The 22,956-nt window shown below is 53.3% G+C and overlaps 1 protein-coding gene across 1 annotated transcript in view; it reads left to right on the forward strand.

Annotated features, from left to right (window-relative positions):
* The first annotated feature begins 1,067 nt into the window (after positions 1 to 1,067).
* TSPAN15 (tetraspanin 15) overlaps positions 1,068 to 22,956 on the forward strand; it is a 49,019-nt gene continuing 27,130 nt past the window's right edge. The window contains exon 1 of the mRNA XM_040485237.1: positions 1,068 to 1,301. Coding sequence (XP_040341171.1) covers positions 1,206 to 1,301 — 96 coding nt within the window. The 5' untranslated portion in view covers positions 1,068 to 1,205. The remainder of the gene's footprint in view (positions 1,302 to 22,956) is intronic.

A 22,956-nucleotide genomic window follows, 5' to 3' on the forward strand; every position in this document is an offset into this window, starting at 1 on the left:
CAGTTTGATTCTTAGTCTGGCTAGCAGGACCTTGAAGGGGACAGGACTTTCCTGCTCCCCAACACTTCTGCACCCCAATCTTACTTTCTTCCTTCTAGGGCAGAGCCTGGGGGGCTGGGGCTGGGGCTGGCTCTGGCTTGGTGTCTCTCTCTGGGTGGGGTGTAAAAAAGGGACCTGGACTAGGGTGCCATTCCTTCAGTCACCACCAGGGACCCCATCCAGCACTGCCTTGAGCTCCTGACCTCTGGGCCACGCATTTAATTACCGAATGCCACAAACGGTTGTCTGACTCCCGAGCCCCAGGCTGAGCTTGGCAATGAAACAGCGATGAGACAAGATGGTGCCATGGGAGACAGATTCTGACCCCAGGCAGAGGAAACGCAGGGAGGGAAGAGGCTGGGTCAGATCGGGGCCAAGCGTGCGCTAGGGGTCTCGGACCTGGCCTGAGGATGGATGGGGGAGTGCTTCTCAGAGGAGGGGGACCCTCGGGGCAAGGTTGGGAACTCCACCGGCCTCAGAGAAGGTGATTCCCGGAGGTTTGCTGGAAAAAGGCTGGTCGGGGATCTGTGACAAAGGTGAACTCGTGGCCCCAGCTCCAAGAGGACCCCTCAGTCCCACCCTGGTTTGCCGCACCTTCCCAACTAATTTCTGTCCTCCGCCCCACTCAGGCTGAGCGCCTCCACTACCTTATTCCATTCACGTTTTGCACATTCATTTGCACACTTTTAACACCTTCGCGGTTAGTTCCTGCCCTCTCCGTACAGTCTTCTCTCCTGACAACAGTGGGAAGCATGCATTTCTTTGTACCCCGAATTAGGTACGCCTGGTCTCTCCCCAGCGTCCAACCGTGCACGCTCTCCTACGGCCCCCTCCGCTCACTTCGCACAGGCTTCACCCGAGTTGCACGGGACCCGGTTGGCCTAACCCTCGTCCCCTCCGCTCCCTTTGCCTCGGGTGGGCCCCGGCCTCAGCCCCGCCCCCTGCCCGCCCCCTTCCAGAGGGCGGGGCCGGGGCCTCGCGCCCATTGGCCGCTGGGCCGGCTGGTCCCAGCCGGGGCTGTGATTGCGGCTAGCAGATGTCAGTCCCGGAGCGAGCGCCGGTGGCGGGGCGCGCGGCCCGGCTAGCAGCCGCAGGTGGGGCTGCTCACGGCGAGGGACCTAACTCGGGAGCCCCGGAGCCCCGCAGCCCCGCGGACAGTATCCAGGATGCCCCGCGGGGACTCGGAGCAGGTGCGCTACTGCGCGCGCCTCTCCTACCTCTGGCTCAAGTTCTCGCTGGTCATCTACTCCACGGTGTTCTGGGTGAGTGACCCCACAGGGGTCCTGAGATGGAGGAGGGGTTGCCGACACTCCCTGGATCTCTCCCACGCCGAATCGGGGCTGGGTCCAGACTTGGCTGCTCCAGGGAGGGCGCGGGGAGGGCACGCCTAGTTTCTCCTCTCACTTTCACTGGGAACCAGGAAATTCTGGCACCCGGCTCAGCCTGAATTTCAGCAGCTGGTGGGACCAGAGCATTAGAGACAGTTGACTACAACGAAGGAGCGCTACCTGGCTCACCTGTGTGCACCTGCCCAGAGCGTTGGTTTTCCGCGTCTGTTGCGCATGGGGTGCGCTAGGCCTCGGTTAGCTGGTTGGCCGCGCCCACCCGCCCGGCCAGTGTTGACTTTGCCTCCCGATCAGCTTGTGGTCCGGACTGGGCGGGAAACCTGGATTCCCGGTCCTGTCCGCACTAGCTTCTTGCAGATGCCCCAGAGCGAGATGTTTCCCCACTGCGCCTCGGTTTTCTTTTTCGGTGGAAGTAGAATGGGCGTGACTTGTCCTTGGTGAGGAGTGGTTAGGAGGATTCCACCAGACCACGTCCGGGGAGGTCTCCAGCGGCTCCTGGATGCTGGGTAACTTCCCACAGCCACTGAGTTTTACCTCCTCTTGTGTATTGCTGGGAGGCAGGGTGTTAGTGCTCGGACATGAATCAGGCTTCAAACCCTGCCACTATCACTTTCTGGCTGAGTGATCTTGGGGAAGTTACTTAAACTCCTTAGGCCATGGTTTCTTCATCTGCAAACAGACACAGTAATTATATCTAACTTTTAGGATGGGCGTGGAGATTAAATGAAATAGGCCAAGTTATAGTGCTGAGCCCAGGGACCAGTGAAAAGCTCAAGTGTGAGCCATTATTACTCTTGTGGCCTGGGAAGCTGGGCCCTCCTGGTAAGTTGTCCCCAGAGACTGATTTCTTCATGAAGATTTCAGACTAGGCTGGACCCTCACCTAGAAATGAGGACCTCTTTCTAGAGGCCAGCTTGAACCTTGCCTTTCTAGGATAGTCTCCTGCCCCCGACCCCCCTACATTATGCTACAGGGACTGCAGGGGAGATCGCTCACTCCCATCCCTCATGAAATATATGCACACCCCATTCTCTTCTTGGGGCCCCTCGCTGGATCTATTCTCCTAGCAGGAACAGCTAGATCTGCCTGATAGCAAACAGGTCTGGCTTTCCACTTGACCCCTCAATGGATATGATGATGCCTGGTGGTCAAGAGATCCAGACTCTAGTCTTGTTCTGTTACTGACTCACTGGGAGATCTTAGGCAAGTCACTTCCTCGTTTGGGGTCTCAGCTGTTCAATACTTGCCTGTCTGGAGGACGAGGCTCAGCCCAATTCCCAATCCGGTTCCCTGGTTCTAGGTAATGTGGAAGAGAGATGAGCAGTACATTTGGGGGCCAGAGGATGGAGCAGAGGAAGGTGGAAGCTCCAGGGAGGCAGAAGGTTGTATGTGGGATGGGGTAGGGGTCATTCTCTCCCAAAGGTGCATCAGCACCAACCAGAGGTTTTTAAAAACTCTACGGATACCTGGGCCATGGCACAGAAATTTATTTAAACTATTTAAGCTCCCCAGGTAATTCTGATTTGTAGTCAGGGTTATAAACTGCGGGGCCAGATGGTCTCATAGGCCCCTCGGTTCTCATTCTTGGATTCTTTGCCTGCTCCTTGCTTGTCAGGCCACAGGAGCTCTACTCTCTGAAGGTCACAGTTGAGAGAAGGCTAAGGTTGATGGTGGGGGGGGAGGTGGGAAGATCAGAAGCCAGAAGGTGGGGGCTGTGTTTCTGGCTTCACTGCCACCCTCCAGATGTAATCATCGACCGGTCTCTTACTCTTAACCTCCTTTGCACCTCCATGTTCCTATCTATAAAATGGGCAATTGATACCCTGCCCCACACCTCATTGGATTGTTTTTAGGACTCGTGATATGGGGAGATAGTGACATGTGGGTGTGACTAGTGCTGTACAAAAGAAAGTTACACAGGTACAATTGAACTCGAATTTTCTTTAAAAAAATTTTTTTTAATGTTTATTTTTGAGAGAGAGACAGAGAGAGAGTGCAAGCAGGGGAGGGGCAGAGAGAGAGGGAGACACAGAATCCCAAGCAGGCTCCAGGCTCTGAGCTGTCAGCACAGAGCCCAATGCGGGGCTGGAACTCAACAAACTGCAAGCTCACGACCTGGACCAAAGCCAGATGTTTAATCAACTGAGCCACCCAGGCGCTCCAGAACTCGAATTTTCAAGGCCTTGTTCTGTCTCTGTCCCTGTAGCCTGGAGAGAAGACCACTCAATGGCCCTTGCTTTGCTTCTCTTGGGGCCAGCTGGGACTCAGAACTCAGAATCTTTCCTCTCTAGTCAACTGAGATTGCCTTACTAAATCCTTGACTTCCCATTCCTGGAAGTGTTTCTGCTTAAAAACCTCCCCCACCCATGCCAAGAGGTCAGCCACCTGCCGGCTGTGCCAGGGCAGCTCCAGGTGCCAGATTTTCTCTGCAGGGCGGAGGCCAGTGTGAGTGAGTAATTTGTCCTAGACTGGCCTTGCTGTTAATCGGAGACCCATTTAGGAAGGCCCATTAGCTCTGGTACCATCCCTTGGGATGTGGGTGGGGTCAGGGGTTACTTGTTTTATAGGCTCAAAGTAGTAACACTTTCAACTCAGTCTTTAGGCCTGGAAGGGACCATAAGTTTCACCAGAGGCAGGCACCTTCTGTAAGACTTTTTGCTTTAGAACTTATTATCAGATAGGAAATGTGAGGACACTGTGCAAAATGTTATACTATCAAAGAGCAGTCATTGGTGATAAGCCTCTCTCCCGCCCCTCTCCGCTGGTCTGCCCTGGTCAGTTTCCTGTCACTTTCTTCTAAGATAATACTCTAGCCATGGGATGCCCTAGGCATGAACATGTGCATGTATTATATATTCTTTTTTTCCCCATACAAGGTAGCACATTATACAGTTTTGCCCTTCCCTTCTCACTTAAATTGAAGTCTATGCGAATTCGGGAGCGAATCTGGGAGTGGTTGCCTCATTCGGTCTGATGACGAGATAGAATTCACTGTAGGCTGTGCCCAAACTCATTCAATCAGTCCTCAGCTGGGGAACTCGGGGTGTTTCCAATCTTTGGTTACTGCAAACAGCAGTGCAATGAGCAGCTTTGAATGTGTCATTTTGCACCCGTGTGTGTCTATCTGCAGGGTAGTTTCTAGAAGGAGAACTGGCCTGAGGTATATGTGAACGTACAATCGACGTACAGAAATGCACCGATGATAAGTGGACACAGCCTGATGGATTTTTACTAAGTGAACACACATGTATCATCAGCCCCCAGGTCAACCGCTAGAACGGGAAGCAGAAGCCAGAAGCCCCCCACTTGCTCCCACCCCCGTCACCACCCCTTCCCTCCGGCGGTAATCACAGTCAGAATATCAAATAGCCTAGAACCGCTTTGCCTGTTTTTGTATGTGTGTTTAAAATTTTGATGTTTGTTAAATTGCCCTACATAGAGTTCATAGCAATTATGGTGTTATCTACGATATTACTTTAAACTGACTCACTTTTTAATGTTAAAATTTTTTCCAAAGGAGGCTTTATGTATGTCATCACTGCCAATGGGAAACCAAAATGCATCATCAAAAATAGCATGTAACTGTAATGGTAAATAGTGCAGGGAAAACAAAACGTTATTAAATCCTGGCCGGATATTTCGGGTGATGTAGGCTGTGGACCTGAGTTCTGTGTTCAAAAGGCAGGCTGGCAAGTGTTTGAGAGGCGGAAAGACAAACTGACACCAAGACAGATTTGCTCCCGGATGCGGAGGGGCAGGATGGGAAGGGCAGTGAGCCATGAAGACGTTTCTCAGCCTATGAGTCAAGGTGAATATGACCTTGATCACTTACAGGAGCTCCTGTCCCACACCTGGGGTCCTCCTTGTTTTCAGATGGGGACCTCAGGGCCCAGGGCGTGTTTCAGGGTCCCTCCGCAAAGCTGGTGTGAGTCCCCACATCTCCATATCCCCAGTTCAGTGCTCCTTCCGGTAGGTCTCTGAGCATGTCTCCGTGAGGAATGAGCTCACTCAGAGGCACTCTGGAGCCTCCTCTTCCGACCATGCAGTGTGAATCATTCTGACACATGTGCCCTCAACCCACTGGGGACACATCTCTAATTTTAGCGTTGACCACAGGGTATCCTAGAGATCCATTTACACGACTGTTTTTCCCTGTTGGACTGTGGGCTCGTAGAAGTCAGGGGTGCATGCGCTCATTCATATCCTTTTCCGTATGCTGGTCTTGGGGCTGGGGACACAGGGAGTGCTCGGGGAAAGCTTGTTGCATTAAGGTGGTCAGGTCCGAACTTGTGTCTTGTAAGGACCTGAGGTGGGGGCACCTGGATCAGGGGCTGAGCTGGGTGTGTAGCCAGCGGTGGTCAGATTTGCTGAGGCTTTGAATCTGCAGAGTGGGCTGGGCTGATCATGGAGACACGGGCCATCTAGAAAGCATGAGCCTGTTGCCTTGACAATGCGGTAGAATTTCCAGTCGGGTACAAAAGGGTGTCAGGGCTGGGGAATGTTGACTAACCAGGAAGAAAAGGACTTGGGGGGTGAGTGGGAAGGAAGTGGGCATGGCTAAGTGGGGGAGGTAAGAAGTGCCACGGGAAGTATTAATTCTTTGCCTTCTCCAAGGATGGACGCCATTATCATAGCTTGGCTTGTGATTCTTTATATTTCCTATAGTTTTTTTTTTTAATTTTTTTCCCGTTTTTTAATGTTTATTTATTTTTGACAGAGAAAGAGAGAGAGAGAGAGAGAGACAGAGACAGAGACAGAGCATGAGCGGGGGAGGGGCAGAGAGAGAGAGGGAGACCCAGAATCCGAAGCAGGCTCCAGGTTCTGAGCTGTCAGCACAGAGCCCATGCGGGGCTCGAGCTCACAAACCGCGAGATCATGACCTGAGCCGAAGTCAGATGCTCCGCTGACTGAGCCACCCAGGCACCCCTGTATTTCCTATAGTTTAATGTTTAAGAGTGTGGACTCTATATCAGGCTTCATGGGTTCAAATCCCAATTCTAGCATTTATAATTTGAGTGACTTGGGCACTAATTTCTATGTGCCTCAATTGCTTTATCTGTAAAATGGGTGATAGTAGAGAGTTGCTGGGACCATGAAATGGATGAGTATGTAGGAAGAGCTTAGAACAATGCCTGGCACGTGATAAACATGACGTCAACTACTTAAGGATTAGCCAATCTTTTCCCATCTCTGTTTTCTTAGGTACTCAAAAGCCAAAGACTGAGCATAGAAGGGTCCTTAAAGGCACCTCTAGAGTGAGCTTTTCACTTTACTGAGGAAAACAGGGGCATGGAGAGAGGAAGTAGGTTGCTTTAGACCCCATAGCAAGTTTGTGACAGACCAAGAACAGGACCGGAGTTGCCTGATTGAAGTTTCTTCATTGGGTCACCATGACTTTTACCAGCCGCCCCCCTTCCCCCCACACCCGTGGTCTCCCCCTGCTGTCAGGGCTCGGGGTGTGAGTGGAGGGTAGCATTTCTGGAAGGAGCCGTGTACCTGGCCTCCCAGTTATGCACTAGATGAAGCCAGACGAAAAAGAAAGGAGATTTAGTTTCCAGCAGGAATTTCCAACTTTGGAAAAGAGACTTATTGTTTTTGTGAAAATAATATGTGCATATAGTTAAAAACCTTTCAGGCAATTCAGGTAAGTACACCGAAGACAGTAAAAGTCACCTTTGTTCTGTCACTGGGAGAAAACCACTGTTAGGTGCTGGCAAACACTCATTTGGACATCTCCTTGTACGCATGTGTACCTACTTTATTTCCTGCATTATTACTTATCATTGTGCTTGAATCCTCAGGCAGGTCCATTTTCCTCTTGTTCTAGGCAAGCATTTCAAAGAGAAAATAGTGAAATTCAAGCAGAAAGTGACTTCACCCTGGAGAAGCAGCCACCATGCCTAAGAGGCTGTCAGAGAAGACCTGGAAGCAATGGGACTGGGGTCCCCTCCCCCAGCCTGGCCGAGGGGCCTTAAAAGTCCAGAGAATCAAGAAGGCAGACCTGGAAGGGATTTGGAGAGCCTTCCAATGCACTCCTTTTACCGATGAGCAAACTAAGGCCTCGAGAAAGTTCCTTTGCTCTTAGCTTAGGCTTTGGTGCACCAGCCCTTCTCCCGCTGTAGGAGAGGCATTGTTTTAAATTGTGGGACTGGATTGGGACCTCGCCATCTTTGGTTGTTTGTTCCTGAGAAGCTGAGAAGCAGGAGTAACCACCCGCCCTCCTTCGGGCCCCTGCCTGGCGCCTCTTCTCTCCAGGTGACTCACAATGCCAACCTGGGGTGGGGCTCAGAGTAAACCAGATAAGAGACTGATAATGAAATTTCTGTACCCAACTGGCTCCACAGACAGGGGAAAGATGTCTTCTGGGTTAGCCCAGGACACACAAGATTGAGAAGATTAACCTTTTCCAGAGAGAACCTGTGGCTGTGAGTGGGTTTGAACCTCCATCTTGGTGGAAGGTGGGAGAGTCTGGTCCTGACCTGCCATTCTCTCCAGGGTGAAGAAGGTTCTTTGCTTATTCAGTCAACAAATAGTTACTTGAGGCCTAGTGTCTATGCCAGGCACCGTGATGTTTACTGGAAAGCAGCTATGAACAAGACAGACTTAGTCCAGGCCTTGGAAGACAGACAAACCAGTAAATAAGTGTAGCTTGTGACTGGTACTAAAAAGGAAGTTAGGGAGCAAGTGGGGGGAGATGGGAGTTCCTACTTGGGATGGTATGGTCAAGGAAGGCCTTTGTGAGGAGCTGACATTTCAGCTGACGCCCAAGGAATGAGATGGAGCCAGCCATAGAAAAGGCCTATAGAGAACATCGCCGACAGAGGGAGTAGTATGTACAAAGGCCCTGAGGTAGGCAAGTATGGCTGAAGCAGATGCGGAAGCTTAAGAAGGGCCATGTTGTGAGTGGAGAGGGTGGCTCCTGGTTCTCTAAGGAGTATGGGGTCTGAGTGACTGAAAGGGAGGTTTCATTGTCAGGACCAATGGCAGGGCCAGTTGGAGACAGATCAAGTGCTCGTTCTGCTGTGTGACCCTAGCTAGAGAGGACTGACTCTCTGAGCCTCTAGACTTCTCATCTGTGGATACCCGAGAGGCCTTGGGGAGGCTTCTGCAAGAGGAGAGATGCCAAGGCACCATGCACACTGTAGGGCCTGGTGTCCACTGGGGCCTTGCAGAGCTCAGGGGGGCTGGGATAGAAAATGTGAGAACTTCCGGAGTCTGTCTTATTAGAGGAGGCCACTTCCTGCTGGTGATGCGCTGTCTGCTTAGAGCAGATGGACGTGGCCATACTCTTAGGTGGAGAAGTCTGACCCCTTGGGAGTGCAGATGGCCTTTTACAGGAACCCGGTCCTTCCCACCCCTTAGTTCTTGGGCTGTAGTGGTGTACCTATCGGCAGAAGCCGTGTGCCACCTGATGGGCACGTGGGTCCAGGCAGGCCGTCATAGAAGTGTCCCGCAAGGCTGAGAGCTGGACAAGTGGGGCTGGGAGAAGCACTTCCAGGAGCCCAGGTGCAGGGCGTTCCTCGGCCCAGGAATGTCAGGCAGGTGGCAGATAGAACTCAGGTTCACAGCCTATATAAACCATACTACCCAGCTAGGATTTAATAAAGTCCCTCAACAACTCCTGTCTTCATCTTCTTTCTGCCCTGATCATGAATCCCCCACTCTTGGGATGGAAAAAGTGGCCACTGCCACCCCTATGGGAGCCCAACTGTTTGTCCACCGCTAAGTGTCCCCGCCAGAGCCTCCTGGGAGCTGCTGGCCGGCCCCGCCCCCATCACAGGCTGTCTGCAGCTGCCCTGAGCTCTCTGCTAGGACTCCGTGAGTGACAGCCTCTCAAGGGACACGGACAGTGCTGGCTCATCTCTCCCCCCAGCCCAGCACAGGGCCAGCCAAACAGTGAGCCTGGGCCAGAGGCTGGGCAGAACCAAAGTCAGAGGCCTGAGTTCCAGGCGGCTGCCTGAGTCCTCTCTGGCCCTGCAGGGACCAGCCTTCCCTGCTGCACACAAGGCCACACATCAGGCCTCTGTCCCCGGGCACAGCAGCAGTCCCGTTTACGGTGTGGACACCGGTACCCCAGATGGAAAGGGTAATACCGAGTGAAATCACCGACTGGTGCCCATCGTCCCCTCTGAACGCTCAATGGAGGTTGTCCCATTGGCTGAAGAGTTTTAGCACCAGAAGCCGTTGCTGTGTGGTCTGGTGTATTTCCTCCCCCTTTGAAAGGCAGGGGTTGCATCAGATGCCCTCCACGGTCCTTGGAAGTTTGGCCCAAATGGCAGTCCAAGTCACCTTCTAACTGCCAAGTAACAGGTGACACTCCTGTTCTGAAAGTCTGTAAGAGAATCCTAAATGTTTTACAGCCCCGCTTGGCAAGCAATTTCGATTAAACTGCTTTTACAACCAGGAAGTCCTTCCTGAGAGCTAACTCACATTCCTTTCCCCTGTTTTCCCCTCCTTCCATCCGGGCTTTCCTTGAAGACCGGAATCCCCTAAGAAAGCAGATGTAGAGCCCAGCCAGTGGCCTGTGGGGCAGGCAGGGACCTGGAGGGGGCGGGGCCGAGGGAGGGGGCGGGGCCGAGGGAGGGGCAGGGCCAAAGGCCTCACCCCAAGCCGGCCTTGCTCCTCCCCCAAACCCTATCCGGGTCTTCTCAGGCTTCAACACAGCCCACTAGAAGGCAAAGAGATTTTGTCTGCTCAGTTGGGCCTCTCCCTAGTGAGACCGCCTGGTGCAGCCGAAAGAAGGGGCTTGTGTTTTGTTTCCACAAATCACAAGTTCCCCGGGACTGCCGTAACAACTGGGTGGCTTACGGCAACGGAAATATGTGCTCTCGCCATCCTGGAGGTCTGAAGTCTAAATCCAGTGTGTCACAAGGCTCGTCTACCTCCAGAGGCTGTGGGGGGAAATCCTTCCCCGCCTCTACAGGCTTCTGGTGGCTTGCCTGCCTCTGCCTCCACTTCTACGTGGTCTTTCCCTCTGTGCCTGTGTCTTTCTTCTGTCTCGAAGCTCCCTCTGCCTTTTTCTTGTAAGGACGCTTGTCATTCGACTTGGGGCACACCCAGGTGATCAGGATGGTTTCATCTCAAGACTCAGAACCTAATTATACCTGCCAGGACCTCTTTTCCAAATAAGGTCACGTTCACAAACATGAACCTATCTTGTTTGGGGAGGGGGCATTCAATCCGCAGCAGAGCTCAGTGGTCAGAGTCAGAAATGGAGTCCCCATCCTTTCACTAACTAAAATCACCATGACCCCAAACAATTGTTTCCCCATCTGGAAAATGGGGCTAGGCCACCCCCTGCCACATCTCTCCTCCCGGGGACAGAGCTGCAGGTCAGCGAGATCACAACCAGTGTTCCAACATGATGCCCGGGTGTCAGCAGTTCTCAAGCTGAGGACATAATTTAAGGGGGGAAAAATCATAGCTCGACTCCCCAGGTGTGAATTCCCGACGCAGAAAGACCCCTCAAGTCTGGTTCTATAGAAACTTCTTTAAGTTACAAAGTTAACTACAGAGAAGGGTTACCTTTAGAACAGATAAAAGAACGTTGTAAAGATAACCAAAAGGAAAACAAAATTCTAGAGCTCAGCGACCACCCCCCGCTCCCTGGGCACATCCCAGTCCCCTGGAGAAGCCTGGCCTCCCAGGTGATCTCCCACATCCCCTAGCTCTCCCTTCACCATTTGAAGCAGCAAGCCTCTCCTGCGTGGTGCGCTAACTTCCCAGACGCTGTCCAGATGGTCCAGGAGGCTGGGGAAGGCTCAGCGCGTCACTCTGGATTCACACGGAGAGAGTGTTGGCTTGGAAACCTGGCTGGTTTCATCAGAATTCCATCACGGGCACCATCAGAGCGACATCTTCCACGCCGACCTGCATGCTCAAATCACCTGGGTAGGTTTAAAAAGGATAGGTGCCTGGGTCCCCCCCATACTACGCACTGCATCAACTCTGAAGATGGGGCCTGGTGTGTACTTGTAAAATCCTCCAGGATCAGAAGCCTCCAGACACAGTCAATGAAGCCCACTGATCAACAAGGTCCTTTGGACCTCAGGAAGTGACCCAGGCTCAGAATTTGGCACCAGCCCCAGAAGCCAGCACCCGACTCCACTCGAGCAGGGGACTTGGCCCCCGTCTGCAGTGGGAGGGCCTGGGGGCTGGCCTCTGCCCTCTGCCAAGCACACTGCACCCAGCACAGCACCCAGCTCACTGTGGGTGTGCAGGAACTGACTGCGGGACCCCAAGCACCTCCGTGGCCCCACTGTGCTGCAACCAGCACAGCCCATCCCTTGGTAAGGGACAGGAAGGAGCACAGAAAGCCGATGTGACTTGTCCAAGGTCACACATGGCATCCTGGGAGGGGCTTCCAGCAGTGGGGAGAGTAGGTGGTTCCGGCTCTCCCAGCAGGAAGGAGGAGGGCTCTGAGTCCCCCGGAGTCCTGACCAGGCCAAAGCGGTTTTCCTTCTACCCTCCAAGCAAATGTTTATTTCCTGCAGGCCAAGATGCAAATGCCTGCCTTGATGAGAAAGTCCCCTTTGGGAAAAACGAAAGAAGACACAGCAGGCACTTTTCCACAGTGAAATAGTCTGGTGGGGAAGGGGGGCGATTTGCAAGTGGTAGGTTGTGCCAGTCACTTCCCCTCATGGGGGCCTGAGTCTCCTCAGCTCTAGAACTGGACAAGTGCCCCTGTCGGCCAGGCTCACAGCGGTTGTTCTGAGGATCCAAAGAGGTGAAACAGTGTTGGTGAGGCAGGGCGCACGATGGCACCCCTCCCTCTGGGCCACACCCTGTGAGGGCAGGGCTCCTGCCCAGGGACGCCTGCTCCGGGCACCTGTGCTGATGCCCGGTGCATGAGATGCTCCTCTCGGAGCCCAGCGGGCACCGCCCCACCTGCCAGGCCCCTGTGGGAGGTACAACGGTGTCTGCTTCCCACCGACAAGGAATCTGAAGCACAGAGAGTCGAGGGTGACGTGTCCATGGTCATGCAGCCAATCAGACTCTCTCCTCTCCCATCCATCAAGAAGCGCTCTTCCCCCAACGTGCTGCCTCCAGGCCCAGCCTTTGCAGAGGGGGTGTCCGACCTCCACGTCCAGGCCCAGCAGTCACCCTCTGCAGGGTCCCGCCCTCCCTCCTGCAGGCTCCCTTCTGCACTCCTCTCTGCCCGGCCCCCTCCTGGTCCTTCAGGCCCCTTTCCTACCTCCTCAAGGTTATAACCGAAGCTCCTCTACAATCCAGGCCATCCAGTGGGACAGGAAACCACACATCACTTCTGGCTGTGTCTGCCGGAGGTCAGCTCCATCTCTGTCAAGGGCTGACCCTCTAGGTGGAAAAATGACACCTTAGTCTTCTCTGTTTCCCCCCTCGGGGCCCAGGCCAGAGAGGACATCTGGTGCGACCTGCTCTTTTCAAAGGGGAGGAAATACACCAGACCACACAGCAACGGCTTCTGGTGCTAAAACTCTTCAGCCAATGGGACAACCTCCATTGAGCGTTCAGAGGGGACGATGGGCACCAGTCGGTGATTTCACTTGGTATTACCCTTTCCATCTGGGGTACCGGTGTCCACACCGTAAACGGGACTGCTGCTGTGCCCGGGGACAGAGGCCTGATGTGTGGCCTTGTGTGCAGCAGGGAAGGCTGGTCCCTGCAGGGCCAGAGAGGACTCAGGCAGCCGCCTGGAACTCAGGCCTCTGACTTTGGTTCTGTCCAGCCTCTGGCCCAGGCTCACTGTTTGGCTGGCCCTGCGCTGGGCTGGGGGGAGAGATGAGCCAGCACTGTCCGTGTCCCTTGAGAGGCTGTCACTCACGGAGTCCTAGCAGAGAGCTCAGGGCAGCTGCAGACAGCCTGTGATGGGGGCGGGGCCGGCCAGCAGCTCCCAGGAGGCTCTGGCGGGGACACTTAGCGGTGGACAAACAGTTGGGCTCCCAAAGGGGTGGCAGTGGCCACTTGACTCTTTCCACCCCCAAGAGTGGGGGACTCATGATCAGGGCAGAAAGAAGCCTGGTGGTTCACAAGAGGTTTTTAGGTGGTCCCTGGGGGAACATTTTGAAGTGTAATATGTGTGTAAGAAAATAATTTGTATCTCAAGTCTATGATTTCACGCACATCGGTAGGTTAGGTCAGGATCATGTTTATTCTAATAAGAAACGGCAGTTGTTTGAAAGAAATATAGTAGGTACCTCCTGGTCAGGTGAAGGCACTTAACACGGTCTTTGTATCTGCTGACTTTTAAAGACAAAATGGGGGTTCTCATGATGTGTTATAGCACCTTACAGTTTACAAAGGAGTTTCTCTTTCTCCTGGGGTCCTCTGAGTGACCGTTGGTGTTAGCATTCCTGTTTAGCGCTCAGAGAGGGAAGTGGCCTGCCCAAGGTCACACAGCTCCTGAGTGGCCGAGGGCCTCCGGCTGGCTGCACTCTTTGCCAGGTGGCCCCAGGCCAGCCTCATGGAGTGGTGAGCGACCTTCACCTCCTCCCTCAGCTGGCAGTTGGAGCGCCAGGATTGCGTCGTGATGGTTCGTTGTGTGTGTTCTCTGGTCCTAATTTTTTTCAAGCAGGGGAGGAGGAACTGAAGGTGAAGAGTGACCCCCTTCTCCCTTCCTCCAGGCCTCTCTTCCTACATAGGCAGGAGCTTGTCCCGGAGCCCACGGGGGCCTGTTTTCTAGTCAGCTTTCTTGGAGGGATAATAGGTAGGTTCCTGTTATAGCCTATATTTAGCTCTGGTTAGCAGTTACTGATACATTTGGTTAGGGCATTCATTCCAGGCCAGAGAAGGCTCTTGCCCGCTTTCTCAATGGTTTATAGTGAAAAGATTAAAACATTAGAGATGGTGAAAGGACGATACAAAGAACTGCATTAAAAATAATCAGGCTACAGCACCACAGTTTGTGCATTGCATCAAATCTCATTTTGGCGAAAAAAAAAAAAAAAGTTTCCCGGTGCACCTGAAACAGGAGGGTAAGTACCCCTGAATCCCTGAAGGTTGTATGTTCTGGAATCCCGGCAGGACGATCGTGAGTTACTTGCCTGCCCCATCCACCAAGACCTACTGGGGCCTTGCTCTCTGCTTGTTTAGGGAAATTCACAACGCAGCTAGGGCAAGGCTTGCTGGGCCTGGGTAGTGATGTGGAATGCAGGGGTGGAGGGGGCCTGAGTGAGCCCTCTTCCTGTTGGAAGCCGTGCTGGGGACTCCCTGAGCGTTCACCCTTAATCACCAGCTGCACATGCTGGGCCCTGCGCCAGGCACTGGGGGAGGGGCTCCAAGTTGCTGCAAACCCCCGGGGCTGGCTGTCCACATTCCCCTTGGGCAGACCCGACATGCCCTGGCGTTGCTACATCACGGGGCACTCCGCAAACAACCAGTGCGTACAGCAGGTTTTCAGGAAGTCCGCGTGCCCAGGGGCATGTAGGGCGCACTCTTTTGTTCCCTGGTTCTGATGCCTGGGGCGTGGTTGGGTGGGGTCAGGAGAGGCCCTTTCTCCCTTGCAAGCTGGAGAACCCTGGTTGCTAGAGAAGCCTCAAATCAGTAGTCCTACAATCGAGTTGTGAAAGGGGAAATGAACTTAAAAATTTATTTATTTTGAAGTTTACTTATTTATTTTTTAGAGAGAGCGAGAGCGAGAGAGAGCGAGAGCGAGAGCGAGAGCGAGAGAGAGAGAGTGAGCATGAGCCTGGGAGGGGCAGAGAGAGGGAGACACAGAATCTGAAGCAGACTCCAGGCTCTGAGCTCTCAGAACGCAGGGCTCGAACTCAAAAACTGCGAGACCTTGACCTGGACGAAGGCGGATGCTCAACCGACTGAGCCACCCAGGGCCGCCCACCCCCTCCGCCCCAATTTTTTTAAACCCACAGAAAAGTTGAAAGAGTTTCAAGAACACCTGCATGCCTTTGGTTACCAATTGTTAACATCTTGTCTTAACATTTCTCTCTCTCTCTCTCTCTCTCTCTCTCTCTCTCCGTGTAATGCTTTTTTGCCAACCCAGCTGAAAGGAAGCTGCAGCCTTGTGACCTCACTCTTAGATACTCCAGCATTCAGCTTTCCAAAAAAGGCATTCTCCCACACGCTGCCACTCTCCATCTGAAAAAAAAAAAAAAAATCACTGTAAAATAAAACCTCATCTAATCTGCAGGTCATATCCACAAATGTCCCAGTTGTTCCTCAAATGTCCTTTGGGACAGATATTTGACTCGACCAGGATGCACTCAAGGTTCACACATTATCTTGGCGGTGGCGTGTCTCTGGAATCCCCCAATTTAGTTCAATCCCACTGCTTTTGACTTTTTGATGCCTTCCAGGCTGTTGATCTGCAGAACACCAGCGTTCTGGATTCGTTTCACAGGTTCCTTGTCGTTGGGCTCAGGCCACACACATTTCCCCTATAAGCGCCGCACAGGGGATGTGGCAGAAGGTCCGGGATGCTGTGTTCAGAGGCATATGATGTCTGGCCGCCGTACCGCCAGCCGTGCCAAGCTAGACGGCCAGCCCCCCTCTATTGCTAACACGCATTTCCCCCTCGATGGCAAATGGGCTGTGAGGTGGCTCTTCGGGCCATGTGAATGTTCTGTTCAGTGAGAGAACTTCTGAAAGCAAATCTGAGCATGTGACTCCTTGCTTAAGTTATTTCAGCTATTTCCCTATTGCAACTTCAAAATCTATCTTGAGTCTGCCTGCTTCTCGCCACCTCCCCCTGCCCACCGTGGTCCCGGCCACTGCCGCCTGGCATCTGGGTGACTGCAGGAGATTCCTGACTGTTCTCCCTCTGCACCTCCACCCCTCCCCCCACGCCCCCCAACCCCCACCCCTACCTACCCTGTCTCTTCCCAGCCCAGCAGTCAGTTAGAGTAACTCATTTAAAAATCAAAGTCAGGGAGTGCCTGCGTGGCTCAGACTCAGAGCCCCACATCCGGCTCTCTCCTGTCAGCACAGGGTCAGCTTTGGATCTTCTGTCCCTACCTCTCTCTGCCCCTCCTCCCCCTCGCTCCCCCCATCTCAAAAATAAATAATCATTCAAAAAAAATCAAAGTCAGGCAGACCTTCCTCTAGAAACCTGTGTGCCTCCCACCTACTCAGAGCAGAGGTCAGAGTCCTCTTAGGGGCTTCAAAGGCTCCCCGCAGCTGCTTTGCCCCACCCCTGCCCTCTGACCTCCTCTCCCACACTCCCCCCCTCTGTCACCCCGTGGCTGCTCTTCTGTGAGTATGGGAGCACATTCCCAGGTGTTGGTAGCTGCTTGACCGTTCATCCATACATCCCCGTGGATGGTAGAGAGCCCTCCACCTATATCAAGTCTTTGCTCAAATGTCACTTTCCCTGACTAAGCTATTTAAACTGGCAGTCTCTCCCGGCCCCGGGGGGGGGGGGGGGCCCCCCCAGCCTCCCTGGCCTTTCCTGTTTTCTTCTCCATAGCACTCATAACCATGGCATACTGCGTTTTTATTTGTCTCTCCCCAGCTAGAATGTGAACCCCCGCCCCCAAGAGCGGGGACTTTCGTGTTTGGGTCGCTGCTATCGCTGTGTCCCCCACCGCCTCTCGTTCCCCAAATAGCTGCTCTCAGAGTGTGCGCCTCCAGCGATCCTTGCGGGGACCCTTTCTAGGGGTCCGCGAAGTCAGAACCATTTTTATAGTGACGCTGAGATGTTGCTGGCCTCCCACACCCTCATCCTGGGGGGCGTTCCGCGGAGCGTTTCAGGGCACAGCGTGGTGACGTGGCGGCGGACTGAGTGGGGAGCGGCGTCTTCCCATCAGCCCCCGTTGTTTGCAAAAATGTGAAGCCCGTGCCCCTCTTCTCCCTCCGTTGTTTTTGGAAAATCTTTTATAAAAAGCATGCTATGTAGGTTAATACGTAAATCTATTGGTATTTCTAAACGAGTTAATACATATTTAAAATACGTGTTTTAATTTCTTAGGTAGTAACTGATTGATAGATTTTTATGGACGTAAAAATAAAAGCCCTGGGAGCCTCCACTCCAAAAGAGTGAAAAGGAGTCCTGAGATGAAAAATGTTGAGAACCAATGGCTTACAAATCCTCTCAGTGAAGAGATGTTGAGTGAATGGACATTTGGGTTTAATCAGAGAGGGCTGGCCTTGGTGGCCTGGCGGCTGCGGGCTTGCCTGGCCTCCTCTCTTCGTCCATCTACCCGTGCTTGACTCCAGCTGTGCCGGCCTGCTGTTTCCATGGCACCTTCATGGGTATCTGAAACCCCTCATCCACTTCAGAAATCTTTGCTTGTCTATTACACGCCTTACGTGGACTCAGTCCATTAACATCACCTTCTCCGGGAAGCCTTCCTAGATTTCACCGGTCTTGCCTGTGATTTAGCATCTGCTCCTCCCTGGCCCCTCTGCACACTCGACTCCCGCATTGTATTTCCCTAACTCTGCTGCATTTATTGGTGAGCAGGTGTCTTGAGGGCAGGAACTACGTCTTCTCTTTTTATTCCCAGGGCTTGGTACAAAATAGGTACTTAAGAAATGTATGTTGAATCAGTGAATGCTGCCTTGGATTTCAGAGTAGGGACACCCCTTTCCCCGAATTATCCGTGAACCAAAGTGTCTCTAAAAGGGGAAGTGGTTTCTGGCATCTGATTTGAGTTTTGAAACGTCAGTGTTAGACGAGTACTATACCTTTGGGGAGCCTGGGTGGCTCAGTCGGTTAAGAGGCTGACTCGATTTCAGCTCAGGTTATGATCTCGCGGTTGGTGGGATTGAGCCCCTCCCCTTGCCTTGGACTGGGCTTTAACAGCCAGGAGCCTGCTTGGGATTCTCTCTCTCTCCCTCTTTCTGCCCCTCCCTCTCTCTCTCTCAAAATAAATAAACTTAAAAAAAAAACACAGCAACCAAAGAACAGTCCTATATCTTTAGTGTGGAAGGAGAAATAACATTGATTGAACACCTGCTGGGTGTCAGGAGCTTCAGGGACATTGTGGCTCATCAGGCCACTGTGAGCCGGTGTGGGCCCTACCCGCTTGTCATGTGGCTTCTGTGGGGAGGGTGTGGTCTGGGAGCTAAGCCACCACAGGTCCTGCGAACCTGTGGAACTGATTCGGCGTAGTGTGTGAGGACTCTGAAGTTGTCGCGGTCAAAGACGGCATGGGTGCTGCGGGGTCCTGCCATCGTGGCCTGTGTGCAGTAGGGAATAAACACCTGGAATTATTTGTTCAATGGGCATCATTCATACTGTAAATATCAGGACTAGTGAGGGCTTCCCATTGTTGGTTTCACAGGGGATCGGGAGTGGAGAGAGATCCCTGTTGCTGGGGTGATCCAGAAAGGCTTCCCAGGGGAGGAGGGCTTTGAGCTGAGTTTTGGAGGATGGGTGTTAATTAGCCCCTTACACCTTTACTATTTCCAAACAACTCTTCATCTCCTTTCCATTGCTGCTGTAGGAGACAGCCCTGGGGTGCATGCCTTGGTGGAGGCTGGGGTGGGGGGACCTCTGTCCCCTGCAGGGCTTTTTTTCATGCCGAACGTAACATCCTGGACCAGGTAGGAGAGCAGGGGACCCCAGGAGAGGAGACTTCGGGCCATGTTCTGTCTGCTAGTGGCCGGGATTCTAGGCGGGGCTATTCTCTTGTGAGTTTTCTTGGACTTCTAGAGCAGTGAAGGGATTCTAGAGCTTGTAGCCAACGCCCTCCCTTTTGGAGCAGGGAAACTGAGGCCCAGAGATAGGAAGGGGCTTGCCCAAAGTCACATGGGAGTCAGCGGCAGAGCTGGGATTATAGTCTCCCCTTACCCCCAGTGCTCCTTTCAGTGTGTGACGCTCTCCCCTTTTCTCCTCGTGTCTCTGGAGTCACGAGCCCTTGGCGTGGAGGCAGTTCTGAAGGCCCCGCACACACCCAGCACTGACACTTGTGTTCTGAATGCCTCCTCCGCCTTCCAACTCTAGTTCAGGGGCAGAGGGGGAAAGAACGAGCCGAGGGCCACGTATATATAAAAAGCAATTTGATTCATGTTTTTTTTCTTCGATATAAAACTATACCTCACGTTAAAAATAAGAAGCATGAAACACTTAGCCTAGAGACAACGCCGAATTTGTATATGCCCAACCCAGCCACGTGACCCTTGGGAGGCGGTAGCCTGGCTGTGGGGCCTCAATGCCCTCTGCGCTGAAGCTGGGAAGCCCTTCTTCTCTTCCTTCCCCTACCACTGCCCTGCCCTGCCCTGCCCAGTCCTTTCCAGGCAGCTGCCTCCTTTACTGGAACTTCTCCTTCCAGCAGCCTGGAGAGTCAGGGAGAAGTGAGGTCACAGGAGACCCCCGCCTACTCCCCGACCCCATCCCTGAAGTTCCTCTCGCCTTCGCTTCGGGTTCTGAGGGATGATTCCCATGCTGTCTCTGGGAAAAGCCCCAGGCCAGTGGAAGAATCGGGGATGTCTGGCCCAGTATCTGGTAGACATGTGTATGCTCTGAAAGGCTGCTGGGGCCTGTTGTCTGGGACAAAGCCCCTTCATCACCTCTGTGAGCCTGTGCGTCCTTTTAAAAGGTCTGAGAGGTGGGGCGGCCTGGGCCACCTGACCCACTCCCGCCAACAGCCACAGCCCTGAGCCCAGGGTGCTGCTTGCAGAGGCCAGAGCTGGGGGGCTTCCTGTCCCCACTGCCAGGCCCACCTGTCCAGGGTGCATTCCAGGGCTCAGTGGCTTCTGTTCAGATTGGCTTCTGCTAATGAGCCCGCCTGGCTGGGACCCACCTGGGGCTGAGATAATCACTCAGATGTCATGGGAACACAGCCCCGGGAGGATGTGGCTTCTGGCTCTCTTGGTTCTGACACAGTGAAGGCGTGGGGGCGGGGGGGGGGGGCGGGGGGAGAGATCTGGAGAGGGAGGGAAAAGGAAACCAGGGAGAGGAGTGTGTTGGGTGGAGGGGATCTGCCCTGGACTCTCCTTTTTTGCCTTGGCTCTTTCCCCGGGCTTCAGATTAACCATAAATCACTCTGATCCATAAGCCGTGGAACGTTCTGTGCTAGAATGGGATCCCCAGGGTTTCTTCTTTGGGTTTCTGGGCATCCGAAGCATGGCCATTTCTCAGATTCATCCCTCTGACAGGTGCATTGGGCCGGTGATCCCTGCCCTCGTGGAGGGTCCAGTAGTGGGAACCCCCAATGGGCCTTTCCTGATTTCCCAGGAGGACCTGATTGCTGTGCCTCTTATCTCAGAACATCCTTATTCGTTATCTGTTTTGCCACTCCCCACATGTCTGCCCCCCAACTTTTCCTAAGGAGAGGCCCAGCTGGGTCGGCTCTTACCCACAGTGCTCAGTGCATGTGGGGGTTCTTAATTAGAAATTCCGCTCTCGGCCATGGCTGGCTCTAGTAGCTGGGGCTGCCAGACCTCCCAGCCTAGCTCCCTCATAGCCTGGAACGTTCTGTGTCCATGGAGGGGTCTTCTAAATCGAGCCTCTACCTGACTGCTAGGGATGGGAGGGGGCACAAAACAGACTGAGGTGCCCACCTTGCTTCCCAGAGGTTTGTTTTCTGTGTTTTCCACCCCTGGACCTAGCTGGCGGGCCCTCCAGCCTTCTAGAGGCCTTTCCCCGTTTCTGCCTGGAGGAGGATGGAGAGCACTGTTTATAGAGAAGTCATAATAAAGAAGACACAAAGAAGGAATACACCATGCCCATGGGCCAGAAGCCCTGACAGAGTAAAGATGTCAATCCTCCCCAAAGAGATCTATGGAGTCAATGTGGTCCCGTCAAACCTCAGCAGGGTTTTTTTTTTTTTTTTTTTTTTTTTTTTTTTTTTTTTTTTGTGTGGAGTTTGACAAAGTGATTCTCAAATGTGTATGGAAGAATTAATGTCCAAAGATATCTGGCCACTTGGGAAGAAGACATAAAGGAGGCAATTGGCCTACCAGATGCCCAGATGTGTTACCAATCGGGAGTCGCTGGGATGGGGAGGTTTGTTTGCGGATAGCCAGGTTGACCGATGGACCGGATAAGGAGCCAGAAACAGACCTAAGCATATGTGGAAGCTTAATGTGTGACAACAGGGTCGTGCCAAATCAGCGGGGACAGGAGAACTGGATAATAAGTGGTGCTTATTACATTGCAAGCAAAAGCGGGCTGTGTCAGAGAATGTCACGGACCAAGGATTGCAATTAACCAGGTTCTCTGCACTTGATGTCTAGTTTTTTTGTTTTAAAGAAGTCCTGTCCAGGGTCAAGGCAGAGTTATCAGCAAAGTCCGGTGATGAAGACCAGAGACTGGATCCTTCGCCGGCAGGAGGGGACAGCCACTGCTGCTTCCCCAAGGGGCTGGCTTTGGTTTGGTTTCCCCAAGCACGGGCTGACTGTGGGTAGGGCTGGGGCCAGGGCGGGACACCGGGTCGAGCACCCAAGGGCGGGGAATACTGCTCAGTGGTCCTGGGGTGGGACTGCCAGTCTTCCGGAGGAGACAGAATGAGCCCTGTGTCAGCTTGGGTTGGAGACACTGCCAGGACCTTCTGGATCCTGCTTGTCCTGCTTTCCTTAGGGGCAGGAGGAGTGGGCCAGCACAAGCTGAGCTTTCTTGACGCAACTGGGCAAAGAGACTGTTTTCTGCTGAGTGAGGTCAGTGAATATTAATTGAACCTTCTCTAGCTAGTGGCTGGATGGTTGGGGCACATGGTTTTTAAATAAGGCTGGCCTCTGTGACTTCAGAAAGGACCACTGCGGGGGAGTGGTGAGGGGCACACTCTAGGGCTGTGCTGTCCGCTACGGTGGCCACGAGCTTCACGTGGTCAAATTCAAATTAAGCCCAGTGAAATCAAACGAAAAGTTTGTTCCTTAGGCACACGAGTCACACTTCGAGAACGTGACAAGTGGCTACGATCTTGGACAGTAGCGTCATCCTAGAACGCAGCGCTGTCCCGCTATGGGCGCCAGTGTATTTTGCAAGGACATCTCAGACCAGCCTTCTTGACCTGGTATAGCGCATACAGGCTGCTGGTAAGCGTAACCGCTCTGTAAGCGGCAGCGGGCTTCACTATTTTACCGGTGGAAAATGAGGCTTAAAGAGGAGACATGACGTGGCCAGGAGCACTGAGCTGGTAACGGAGGCCCAGGACGCCAGCTCCCACCTCTTGTCTCCCCTCTGTCGCTCCTTCCGGCACCGCCGTCTGTCTGTACGGGAGAGAAGCTGGTACGAAGCCTGTGGAGGAAGGGGCTGTGTGGCCAGGGCCAGGCAGGATTGACCCGGGGCAGAAGGGCTGGTACATGTGAGGTTCAGGGTTGCTTGGCCGGATGCAGGGGCCCTGCTCACCCCATCTTATCTAAAATCTCTCTTGGGCCTTGGGGTTTAGCTACCCTTCACATCCTTTCAAAGCCGGAAACGCAGAAAAGTGCTTTGTTTGGGCCCAACAGAGAACTCTGGAGCCTTGAGTGGCCTCGTGAAACAGTTCCAGAATGGAGCCGTTCTTGGGATCTTCCAGGAAACACTCACTGACTCTTCCAGGAAGCCCATCCTGATTTCCTGACATTCTGTTTCTCCCCATTACTTTCTATGGAATTCCCAGAGCCCCCTGTGCCTCTCCATGGTAAGAATCGCAGCTCGCTTCCCATGGACCAGGGAATCGTCAACTTTTTTTGTGCCAGAAACATTTCAGCT

This window comes from Herpailurus yagouaroundi, unplaced genomic scaffold, assembly GCF_014898765.1.
Source record: "Herpailurus yagouaroundi ecotype Mexico unplaced genomic scaffold, PumYag 163, whole genome shotgun sequence".
NCBI classification, from domain to species: domain Eukaryota; kingdom Metazoa; phylum Chordata; class Mammalia; order Carnivora; family Felidae; genus Herpailurus; species Herpailurus yagouaroundi.